The sequence below is a fragment of the Pistacia vera genome, unplaced genomic scaffold (genome assembly GCF_008641045.1).
Source record: "Pistacia vera cultivar Batoury unplaced genomic scaffold, PisVer_v2 Contig71, whole genome shotgun sequence".
Classification (NCBI taxonomy): domain Eukaryota; kingdom Viridiplantae; phylum Streptophyta; class Magnoliopsida; order Sapindales; family Anacardiaceae; genus Pistacia; species Pistacia vera.
In genome coordinates, this window is record NW_022196568.1 from 884507 (window position 1) to 896835 (window position 12329).

The 12329-nt window shown below is 35.8% G+C and overlaps 1 protein-coding gene across 1 annotated transcript; it reads right to left on the reverse strand.

Annotated features, from left to right (window-relative positions):
• Positions 1-267: 267 nt before the first annotated feature.
• LOC116114322 (E3 SUMO-protein ligase SIZ1) lies at positions 268-12035 on the reverse strand. Its single transcript, XM_031400468.1, has 17 exons — positions 11787-12035; positions 11519-11662; positions 10465-10545; positions 10209-10251; positions 8861-8933; positions 8458-8620; positions 8107-8237; positions 6811-6879; positions 6083-6170; positions 5916-5991; positions 5490-5563; positions 5137-5244; positions 4494-4655; positions 2868-2972; positions 2667-2747; positions 1362-2586; positions 268-938 (listed from the first exon to the last, which is right to left on the reverse strand). The coding sequence occupies exons 2-17, from the start codon at positions 11540-11542 to the stop codon at positions 799-801; spliced, it is 2643 nt and encodes an 880-aa protein (XP_031256328.1). The 5' UTR covers positions 11543-11662; positions 11787-12035; the 3' UTR covers positions 268-798.
• Between the last annotated feature and the right edge of the window lie 294 nt (positions 12036-12329).

Here is a 12329-nt window from a genome sequence, read left to right on the forward strand (position 1 = left end):
CAGAAGATCATCACCTTCAACTCCTCAACCATTAAGAATCAGAGTTGAGAGTACACACATCATCAACGCTGACAAATATCAACATTTAACCTTCCATGATCATTGTTGAGATTTTTGCCTTCTGCCCATATGATACGACATAAAAAGTGCCCCCAACACCAACTCTATCCACAAATTCTGACTGAATATATAAATTCCAGCAATCAAGCATAGTGGTGAGAGACACCAGAAGCAAAATAGTAAAATAGACAATTCTTGGCCATACTATTCAATGGGAAAATTTATTTCTCTATAAATAATTGAATCTGAGTAAACATTTACAGGCTATTTGCTCTCATCATAAAACAGAGACAAAAAGGCATTTTGTGTTTACCTAAGGGGGGGGACCCCCCACTAAATCCAAAGGTTTAAACCAAAGGAATAATCAACTTTCTGATTAAATGACTCTCTTCTGTACAATTTACCAGCAATGGACCTGCAGCTCTCTGAAAACAACCAAGGGGAAAGGGCTTCTTTTAAAACAAACAGCATCAGATGATAGGGCCTATAACTCTCCATTAAAGGAAAATTTCTGCAGGCGCTGGCAACAAATTTTTAAGAGATAATTTTCTTGCATACTTAGTTCTGCTGTGTATTTCTCACACTTGCATTGAGCCTTTTACAAGGACCAAATATTTGTCAACTTTCTTTCAAATCATTAAGGGCTGATCAACAAACCTCCCATAAGGAGCCTTCTACCTCCAAGAAAGGTTCAAGCACGAGTGCTATAAATTTTTTGGATACAAGAACCAAAATTTTCTATTCAGAGTCTGAGTCGATAGAAAGATACAACCGCGGTCTTACAGAACGTTTTTGGCGAGGGAACATGAAAGGGCTATCTGACCTTTGCCTGCTTGGCTTCTCAGATCTTCCATCATTCATACCGAGAAGTAAAGAAGCTGCAGAAAATGAAACATGCCAGACAAAGATTAAGGGAGCCGAAAAAAAAAAAAGAATTCACGAGTGAGGGACGATACAGTATAATGACTCTGCAGTAATCCTAGGAATGCTTTGACAAACTACACCTGGACAATCCCTGCCACAAAGATGGCTCGAAATTCCTAGCTGTATCCCAACCCTAAAATGAGAATCATGATTATATATAGGGGAAAGGGTTGAAAATTAAGTTCATAACACCACCAAACAGAATTACACCAAACTAACAGACCAAGTTTCAGCACTGACAACAGTAACACAGAACCTAAATAAATACACTCATGCTTGTGGAAAGCAACCAGCAAGAAGCTTCCTCACTTAATCTGTAATGATCATATCTAAAATTTAAACAATATTGTAGCTCTTAAAAGAACAAGGGAACAAACCAGTGTCAGCCAAAGAATCCATGGCACCTTCTCTAGACTGTACTGGCTGCCTTGCATTTAATCCATTAGCAGCTGGTGGTTCACTGTGACCGCCACTGGCACTGCCCCCAAGCCTAAGAGAGATCCAATCCTCAGTGCGGATACCATTTGACATATCAGCTTGATCTCTCAAATCAGACTGCACTGACACATCTGAAGGCCTTGTTGGAAGAAATATTTGAAGAGAGGGATCTTCCCTATCGAATGCCAAGGGATTGTCAACTAGACCGTCACTGAGGTCAGGAGTAGGCTGAACAATAGCAGAATCTGAGACCAAAGATGAAGGCCCCATTGCAGTGTCCGGAGCCAATGCATAGCCATTCATCTGTGTCGGACAGTTGATGGGGCCATGCTGTAAACCCACCAAGGCATCCGGGACATCTGCATCCGAAGTGAACAGCTGAAAACCTGGGGGACCTTGGCCTCCAGAAGGTAATGACCAGAGGGGCATTCCAAAGTCATCTTCATTGGCAGCAAAGAGACCCAAGCAGGAATTCCCACCAGTACCTATAGTACCCATAGTTTCAGAAAAGTTATCAACAATTCCAGTAGGGGGCACTGGAAAATTAACCCCACCAACATCAGTTTGATTATCCCCGTACACGTTCCCAGACGATATTAGTAGGTCATTTTCATCTTCTGAATCACTAAGAACAATAACTTCTGCATTTGCAACTGGTGCAGACAGATTTTGGTCAGCAAATCCATATGTTGGATCAACATTCAATGACCTAGAATCAAGCTCAATTCCATTGTTAGTAAAATCAAAAGTACCACCACCATCCTGATTTACACTTGGATCTTCATCATCCCTACCGCTTCCAGTGCCACTGCTGCTCATTGGGATAACTTTTGGCTCATGATTCTCTAACTTTTCCGACAATCTATTACCAGAAGAAGTGTTTATATCTTCAGGTTTGCTTACTTCCCACAAACCATTGCGATTCTTCCTGATTCCAAGTTTCAAACCAATATGACCATCTGAAACACCTTCTTGTTTAACATGCTTCAATGTTTCCACTTTTGGTTTAACTTCCTCAACAGGGGCACAAAGAGAGCCATCCGGAAAGTGCCAGAGCGCAAGATCCCCAACTTCCCTCCGCTCACTTTCACTTTTCGTTTTTACACGCCAGGAACCATCAGGCTTCACCTCAATTTCAGCTATGTCTTCCCCACAGTCCCTCATCTAGACCACAAAAGTAAACCATATATATAAAATGCATCTCAGCAAAACATAAACACGGAAGGTCCAAAAAAGTGCACTACCTTAGATGCAATCCGATTGAAATAAGGATCAATAATTACATTTTCCAATGAGTAGTTCTTGAGACAAATAGGGCACTGCCACTGCAGTCAAAGACCAATGCTTGTCAAAATTAACAAAATGAATATATAAGGACATGAAAGGGGAAAAAATGAAAAAGAAATAAGAAAATGAAACTAATTTAACAGATTCAGTTTACTTGCCTTTCTAGAACGTTGGTTCAGCTCCACAAAAACATCAAGATCAAAACACCCCATATGAGCACAGGGTTTAAATCTTCCAGCAACCTTCATCCTTGAACCACTCATCTATGAACAGGTAAAAGGATAAAATATATATACATATACTTTGTATATTTCAAAATAACATCAATGCAACTTTTCAATCAAAATACTTTTTACTGCCTAACATAACCAAAGTCTAATCCACATTAATGCACTAAAGAAAAACTGCAACCAAACTCAATTCACATGGAAAAAAATGAAGAATTACATGACAAATATCTGTCTTACAGATATTAATTTAGTACAAATAAATGATAATTAACTGAGTGATAAATTTAATGAGAAAACAATATGCCATGTAAAACACATTATCTACAAATTTATCCATGTTCAAAAGCCAACAGAGAATTCTTTCTTTCTTTTTTATTTTATTTTATTTTTATTAATTTTATGTTGCCTATGATAATCTCATAGAAACTATTCATGTTAAAAGTTGAAAGAAAAAATTGGTTGGTAATATTGTAATTTTCTAAAAACATTACAGAGCAAAAACTTGTACAATGGAAACATACATATCATACTTTGCCATTTAGATAACTAATTCATAAAGTGAGATGTAGGAGTGAAGGGTGCCTCAAGCATGATACTATAGTTAAAACTCTCAGAACCAATGTGGTTTAAATGTTAATTCAAGCTCAACCTTAAATTTGTCAGGCATGGTACCTACACCGAAACCCTTGAACCACAAATTGCCTTCATTTTAAAAATAATCAGTTTAATGTCAACCATAAGACCCCGTATTTGAAGTTGTATAGAAGAACCAGAAATATAGATTCATATCCGTGCTCTTATCAAAAAAATTATTAAATAAAGCAATTTCTAGCAGCTGATATTTGAAATTCAGCAACTTTTTTGCTTCAAATGTAAACCCATCCTAAGCCTAGTCAAACTATCAAACAACTTCCATGAACCCTACAACTGAAGGAGATATAGTAGACAAATTCCAAATATGTCCATCACAGTACAATCAGGAGTGAGCAAACAACCAATTATTCACAAGAAGCTTGCAGGAATACGTTACGATGATTAGGTAAAAGGAAGAGTGAAGACCACGCATTTCTTAATGTACCAAATATATTAAACTGGATAGTATCAATCTAACATAAAGACAACCCCCAAGACAAGTGCAAGATATTCTAATGTAAGGTTTAATAGGAAGTCCACTTTCAAGCTGCTAATTCACAGGTAAAGAGTAGATTCATCACCAGGGGAATGAATGTCACAAACAACTCTCTCTTCTTAACTATTGATAGTATGATCATACTCCAGATGAATTTAATACCACAAAACTACAATACTAACTTAGATGTTGACTGCAAACTTGTCCAAGAAATTGGCCTCTTTTCAAGAAAAATATCTTCATTTTTTTGTAGACCGAGAGCGCAAGTGAAGTGAGCATTTGGGTTGCATGTACTTTTATGCTTTTGAAATAGCACATTCCATTAACTAAATCATTGATGTCTTCCATGTTAAGAGCATAAATCATAACTCTAACACAATATAAGAAGACCATTTGCATTTCACAAAGAAAAATATGCAACTTACAGGACAACGTAAATTGACACCAATAGAGTCAGCAACAACTTCCAAATCACTGTCACTGTCAGCATTGTCAGTTGCATTCCCACCACCAACGCAACGACAAACACGAGCAAGAGCATCTTCAAAACGCTCACCATCAGACTCCTTAGGAATCAAGTTGAGAATCTAGACAGCAAGGCAAAAATACATATATCATATCCTACCATGAAAAGAGAAATTATTGAAAAAATTAAAGGTCCAATCCCAGGAACAAAAACAAAATAAACAATCTTTTTATAAACCATAAAGTGCAGCAGAAATGATTAAATATCAAGGACTATCATGCCAGATGCAACTGAGGATGGAAAAAGGGCGAATTTGGAGAGGTGGAAAACTGTTACACCACCCAGCCAAAACAAAACCCTCTTCCACCCCATCCCATAACCAGATGCTATTACAAAGAAGACAAAAAGGAATAATTTTGAATAGATGCATAAAGGAATAAGTGCTAGCAAACCACTAATAACTGTCTTTTCAATAACAGAAAGAAGGTAAAAACATATAAACACTCCTCACCACGCCCCCAAAAACTGAAACACAGAGAGAGAGAGACGGCCAGAAGACATAAAAGCTCAACCAAAGCAGGTCATTCAGAAGAAGAAACTACCTGTTGAACAGTTCGCCGCTTTACAATTCTAACTCCTAAACAGAAGATGCGAGCATCACATCCAGTCAAGACAATTTTATTAATTCCGTCTTTCGTGCATGGTGTAATCTGACAACAGAATATAAAATAAGTTGATACATAGAATGTAATAAACCACAGGAGAAATGTTTCACTAGTAAAACAAAAGATAGTAATAGAATATAAATAAATCACACAGTCACCAACTCACTCACACATAAGCACACGTGCATGCACACGCAAACGTGCACAGACATAGCAAGCATAGAGAGATAGACATATGAGAAGAAATTGAGCATAAGAAACTCCCAAGTCTTTGTAGAAAGGAAACTCACAATTGGACCATCATCACGACCATTAGCACCTAGAAGTTGTGAGCCAGGCCTATTAATAGCACGAACAGGTACACCTGTACAATCATTCATGCATAAATTAAATCATAAGTCATGTTGCCTAAGGGAACAACCACTGATTTATTTGTTGAATAAACCTCTTTATTATTTTTATTTTTTGAAACGTAGAAATTCCTCAACCTAAACATCTCATTTTGTAAACTACTGACAAATAATTTTATAATTGTGCAAAAGATGCCAGTGCAAGGAGTTACAGATATAATTTCAATATATAAGTACAAGTTAATTATAACTATGATCAGAAAAGAGAAATCCTGGTAAGTTTAAGCACTACATTTTCTGGTTTCCTGGCCAAAAAAAGTAAGCACTGCATCAACAAATCATTCAAAGAAACTTCAATCACTGTACCATTGACCTGTAGATCAGCATACTGTGGCCACTGCATTCTAAATGTAACTTTGTCATTCAAAAGCATACACCATGCCTTAATGATAACATTAAAAACAGAGCATTAGCACATGTTTAACTAATAAACACTATTGAACTAAAAGGCCTCATTTTGTGCGGAAACAAACCTGAACATCATACTCTTGCTTTGAAACTAAGTCCTTGTCTGCCCTTGTGAGTTGAAATGTTTTCTCCACACTCTGCATTGGGTTTGTACTGGAAATATTGTACATGTAATATATATTAAAAAAGACCATGACACAGATCAATAGAATACTATTACTAAATACAAGCAAAAATAATTATAATGTGGATTGTTTACAAAGAGCAAGTTAAACAAAAACTGTCCATTTAAATCCAACGAAAGAGGCTACATCATGCAATTCATATATCAAAACCAAAGCCTATGGCACCATCTTCCTTGCCACACAGAAGATATAATCCAAACAATTAAACAGCTTGTTAAATCCATTTGAGAATACATCCACTTTATCACACAGCACATAATCAATATCAAAAATCAATTAATTCTGCCTGTGGAAATGAATATAGGAACAACAAAAGGGATCCTCCAACAATCATTAGAAGACTGAAATTAATTAGATAGCTAAAGACCACGAAGATTTGGTCTCACAGTCCCTAATTTAGCCAATAGAAAGAAAAATACCATCAATAAGTGGGTGTTAATAGAATGTTACAAGCTATCAGGTTTGAGTCAAGACCAAAGTACCAATCTGCTATCTGTGCCTTGCAAAATTAAGGTCTGCGCACTACCTTACTATAAAACAATTGTAGTAAATTACACATTTGAAAATCTCAAAAATGTCTAAAGGGGAATGCAATATAATGAACTCACCCATCTGTTGGAATATTTGTAGTTGTCAACTTCACAGGGAATAAAGGGTTTGCAATTGTAACCCAAAAACTGTACAAATAGAACCACATTAAAAAGCAATAATAATAATGAAGCAAAGAATCAACAAAATGCAAATAATTATCTTCAATGGAACACCAAGAAGTAACTGAATCAAACAACTAATCGTAGTAAGGCAGAGGCTGGTCAGGAAGTTGAGGTCCAGAAACTTCATAAAACTCCAGATCTAAAGAATTGAACTTGACTTCCCTCAACAGTGTTAGCAGAAAATTAAGCCTGGAGGCATACTTCAAAAGAATCCTGTTACCCAAATGCTCAAGCCAATTCATACAAAAATGTTGCATGCAAACTAATCGGTCAGGTTAATTTTTTCTAATTTCGAATCATCATACTCATTCCGGAGCAGAAACACGTTGTCTTCACTCCAACCAATAAACAATGCATTTAAAAAGATTTTTTTGACCAAAAAAAAAAAAAAGGTTAAAAAAAACCATGATTATCAAGCATAATGCCACCCTATTCAGCCACATAATTGTGTGGCATAAACTTTGGACAAAATAATAACTTAACACAGGTACATCTTCAAAGGAAAATAACAACTTTATTTGTTAAAATTCCTACAGCATTATATATTTTTTCTCTTTTTTATAAATATTGGTCTTATGGTCTTCTTTGTCTGTCTAATTGTAATGGGAATGCCCAAAGAATATCATGGAAAGGTAAATTTTGAAAGTAAATAAACAGCTTACCTCATGTTAACACCTATGATGAAAGAAATAAACAAGTTCAGAAGAAAGTAGTTATATAAAAAATGCAGATCATGAAAAGATTTAGCAGTTGATTAGACAGATTGGGTGGGGGTTATATTAAAGATTATGTAACTGTCANCAAAGGAAAATAACAACTTTATTTGTTAAAATTCCTACAGCATTATATATTTTTTCTCTTTTTTATAAATATTGGTCTTATGGTCTTCTTTGTCTGTCTAATTGTAATGGGAATGCCCACAGAATATCATGGAAAGGTAAATTTTGAAAGTAAATAAACAGCTTACCTCATGTTAACACCTATGATGAAAGAAATAAACAAGTTCAGAAGAAAGTAGTTACATAAAAAATGCAGATCATGAAAAGATTTGACAGTTAATTAGACAGATTGGGTGGGGGTTATATTAAAGATTATGTAACTGTCAAATTTGAGGCGGCGTAAAAGCAGTACTAAGCCAAAAACATTACAGTTCACGGGAAAAAAAAAAGTAGAATTTGAGGTGATACGTACGGGTCAGCTCGGCTGAGTCTACACATTTCACAATAAAACAAGTCAGGAACAGGTGGAATTCCCTCCATAGGTCTCTCTGGGATTATAACACAACTCATGTGCTGCCACACATGGCATCTGGGACCCTCACACTGCGAATTAACAAAAAAAAGGCAAAGTAGAAAGTATCAGCAATTCTTAGTAGGTAAAATAATGGAAACAGAAGAGCAACACCTGCATAATTCTGATACATAGAAGAAGCAAATTTTTTACACATTAATCAAACATTAGCATGTGAGACTCATAAATCTAGTACAAGCACGGATCCAAGCATATAAATAGTAAACACAGATACTATGTAGATAGTATAACCTTGATCATCGACTCAGATTCCAAAGAATTTCCACATGGACAGCGAACTTTAGTATCTGGTTGTATGTAGTCATCCACTTCCCCTTTAATTTTCATGTTACTGCTATTGGAAACGCCCTGTCCCTTTGATGCTAAGTCAGGGGCCACAGAGACCTGCAATTTTCTGGGAAAAAGAGACGGTATATGCTAGTCAGAGGGAGATACAATAAGAATGAAGCATTCACATATAGAGGACACTACAAAGCATAAAAGTATTGTAACTGACAAAATATCAAATAGCAAAGCAACATCTGCAGAAAAAAACTATTCACAATGTGCTACCAGGAGAAGAAAAACAATAAGCCCTTGATCAGTACTGCAAATTAAATCATAAAATAAAGGGACAAATGACTAAGAAAGCAACCTGTATGTATCATCCACCAGTTTGGCCACATCTTCCTTACTTACGGCACTCTTCTTTGCCCACATCTTGGAAACTATGAAAAAGAAATAGCAAAACACATTTAAGTGACAAAGATTATATGATTTCCATCGTAAGCAATCTCAAAGACAAACATTGCTTAAATAAAGGTTCAGCTGCCAGGGGAATGTTCAAAAGCAATACCAAAACCGCCACCAAGACCATAAACAACAATACACATATGTCAAACCCCTTCCCTCCCCCAAAAATAAATATAGAGCTATATAAAAAGTAAAACCATAAGCACAAACAAAAAGGGAGTATTCATTCAAATTGAATTACACCTTAGACATGACAAACGGGTGCGTCTTGAGGTTGATTTGGGAGTGTACGAGCCCTTAGAAGGTCAAAAGCAACTAGCTTTTATTTTGCACTCAGAATGCCTTCAATATAAATCACCAGACTGAGCAAATTATTTAAGATTCTGATCTTTTCACAGTAAAAAGAGCCTCCATATTGACTGAGGAATTCAATTCTTTCTTTCTAATCCTCTGAGAACTCAAAAAAATAAGATAAAACATTCCACTTCAAAGTTCAATACGTTTTGTCAATTCTACTGAAAATTGCCACTGAAACATTTGATTACCACCGTCACCATCATAACTGCCACCACAACAAACACTAACTCTGAACAATCAGAGCTAAGATACATAGGCACAGACACAAATGAATAATGAAACATGAATCTGCAACCTCACAAGCATCTCTGCATTAGAAGCACATGCTACAATTAATAACTTCTCCTAATATCTCAATAATCCTTTTTCAAATCAGAATCTCTCTCTCTCTAACATGTGCACACAACACGAACACACAGAGAAGACAAACAAAATATTAGCCAGTAAGTCACCCAAGCTTCCATATTGGAAGCACAAATTAAAAGCAACAGCCTCCTGTGATATCAAAATCTTTCACTAGCTCAAAAGGTCATTCATAAGCAAACTCAGAAGCAAGTAAAAAAGAGGTGAAGATACATAAATAGAAGGAAGGGGAAAAAAATGAGTTCAGTAATGCCCCAGCTTCAATCAAAGCACTAAACCTTGAGGGGGAAAAAAGGTCCAGTAATGCTCCAGCTTCAATCATAGCACTAAACCTTAAGTTATAAGAAATCGAGCATAGCATATAATTTATAATAAATATAAACATTTGATAAAACAGAACAAAAAATTATAACATTACAAACATCTTTAGTACTCCTTTACAGAGTAAAAGATGCAATAACCAATTGTTGAGAATAACAACAAAACTCTTTCCAAATGTAGAAGAAGAAAATGGGAAACAGAACAATTACCTGGATCATCAGACAGAATGGCTAATATCCGATCAACGAGATCCTGCACATCCCAGAAAAAAAATCAAACACAATCCTTCAGTGGCATCCAACAATAACCAAATCAGGCTAGTCGGCACTGGACCTTCTTCCTTATTTGGAAGGAATAAAGGGAAATATAATGAATGGCCTCAAAATTGACCAATTTTTGAACATTTGCCATGAATGCACGATTACAAGTTGATGAGCATAAAAAGAGAAAAATCAGACATCTAACCTGTTTCTTTCCCTGCTTCGAAAGACCTAATTGAGTGAGTACATCTTTGAGCTCCTTTATTCGAAAATATGCCAATTTGTCCTACAACAGAAAATGCAAGCTTCAAAAACTCTTTGCACATCGCCACACTCTACAGAAGAGGGGTAAAAAATGACCACAAATCTTAAAATATTTAATGACACATACTAGCAGCATCAAAAGCTTAAAGTGGGGTGAGGAGGCAGCACTCCCCAGCACGACGCAATCATTGTTTCATTTCTAGTTTTTACTTTCTATGGTAATTTAATGAACTAATCTATTGAGAGCTAGGTTCTTTCTTCTTTATAATATTGAATGTATATGGTGAATTCAGAAGCACTTATAAAAGCGTATTAGCAAAACACTCCATTAAGCATACCTACCAAATCTTGGTTTCAAAAGTAACAGTTGCAAATTTGCATGTGCTGCAACACGCAGACACATGCACAGACGAAGAAGATAAAAAGGTGCTGTCCAAAAAATGTTGTGCATTGAACATCGAGTAAAAGCATATCATTTTATTCATTCACACAAATAATTTCACGATGCTTCATAATATTTAATATGAAATAAATTCAACAACATATACTATCATAACTATTCAAAGTGTTATTCTTTTTATAGCTGCATTACCAAAACATAAAGAGATGATGACATGAAACCCACTGTAAGCATACGAGCACAGTCTGCAATCAATAAAAGAACCCAAATTTGCACGGGCGCGAGCACACGCTACACGTGTTATAATTTACATATTGCTCCACCCTACTGGACTACAAAACTAATAACAAAATTTATTCATCACATCATAACGAGCGAATTAACATGTTACTAATTCCAATAACTCAAATTTGCAATCCGCAAACCGTCTTTTTACTATCTTCCAATTAACAACTAATAAAGAATTCAATAAACCACACTAACAAAACTACAATTGATAAGCAAGAAAAAAAAAGCCCATTAACAGGTACTGACAACAGTCAAATTAAACTAAAAAGGCAAACTGAACATACAACAATCCAGTAAATTTAAGTACCTTGCAGCTAGTAACCAAATCCATCTCTCTCTTTATAAGCTTATATTTTCAACAAAAACGAAGCCTCAATCAGTATTAAATTAATAGCCGCAAAAATCAATAATCAACCAAATCAGCCCATACAGTCCTCAAACAGCCGCCGATCTAATCAAAACAACCAAACAAGCAATAAGAATTAATCGAATTTAATCGCAATCCAAACAATATAAAATCACAAACAAATAACGATAATTACATAACAAAAAACCGTATTAAGCAGAGAGCTTACGGTGTGATTAACCAAATTAAGACGAACTAGAGAGAAGAGACGAATAATCGATGAAATTAGGGCTTGCGAAAAATGTTAGAGGAAACGCCGACTCGTCTTTTTTGACCGATAGAAAAAAAAGAGGAACCAACCAGAAGGAGGAACTAATCAAGCAAAATCCACCAAATTTTTTCACAAAAGTCCCCGGACCTATCGCCGATTATCAAATCCGGTTTTTACACCAGTATACGTCCGGGTTTAGTTTCGGTGCAATTGCTGCGTTAATTCTGTGATGCACGCTCTTATGCTATCAATTATTATACTATTATTTTCGTTTTCTTTTCTTTACGTAAGAATGTGTATGGTGTACCAGGGTTTATTTGGTCGGAAGGGTTAGGCGAATCATAACCGTCGAATTGATAGAAATCAAATAGTTGACATTACGAATCTTAATCGAATCATGTGAAGATTTTGAGTTGCGGCCAACATGTCTAAAATAGGAGAGATCACAGACGAATAAAGAGAATTTACACCAATGAGTGACCACATTATGATATGGCCCTG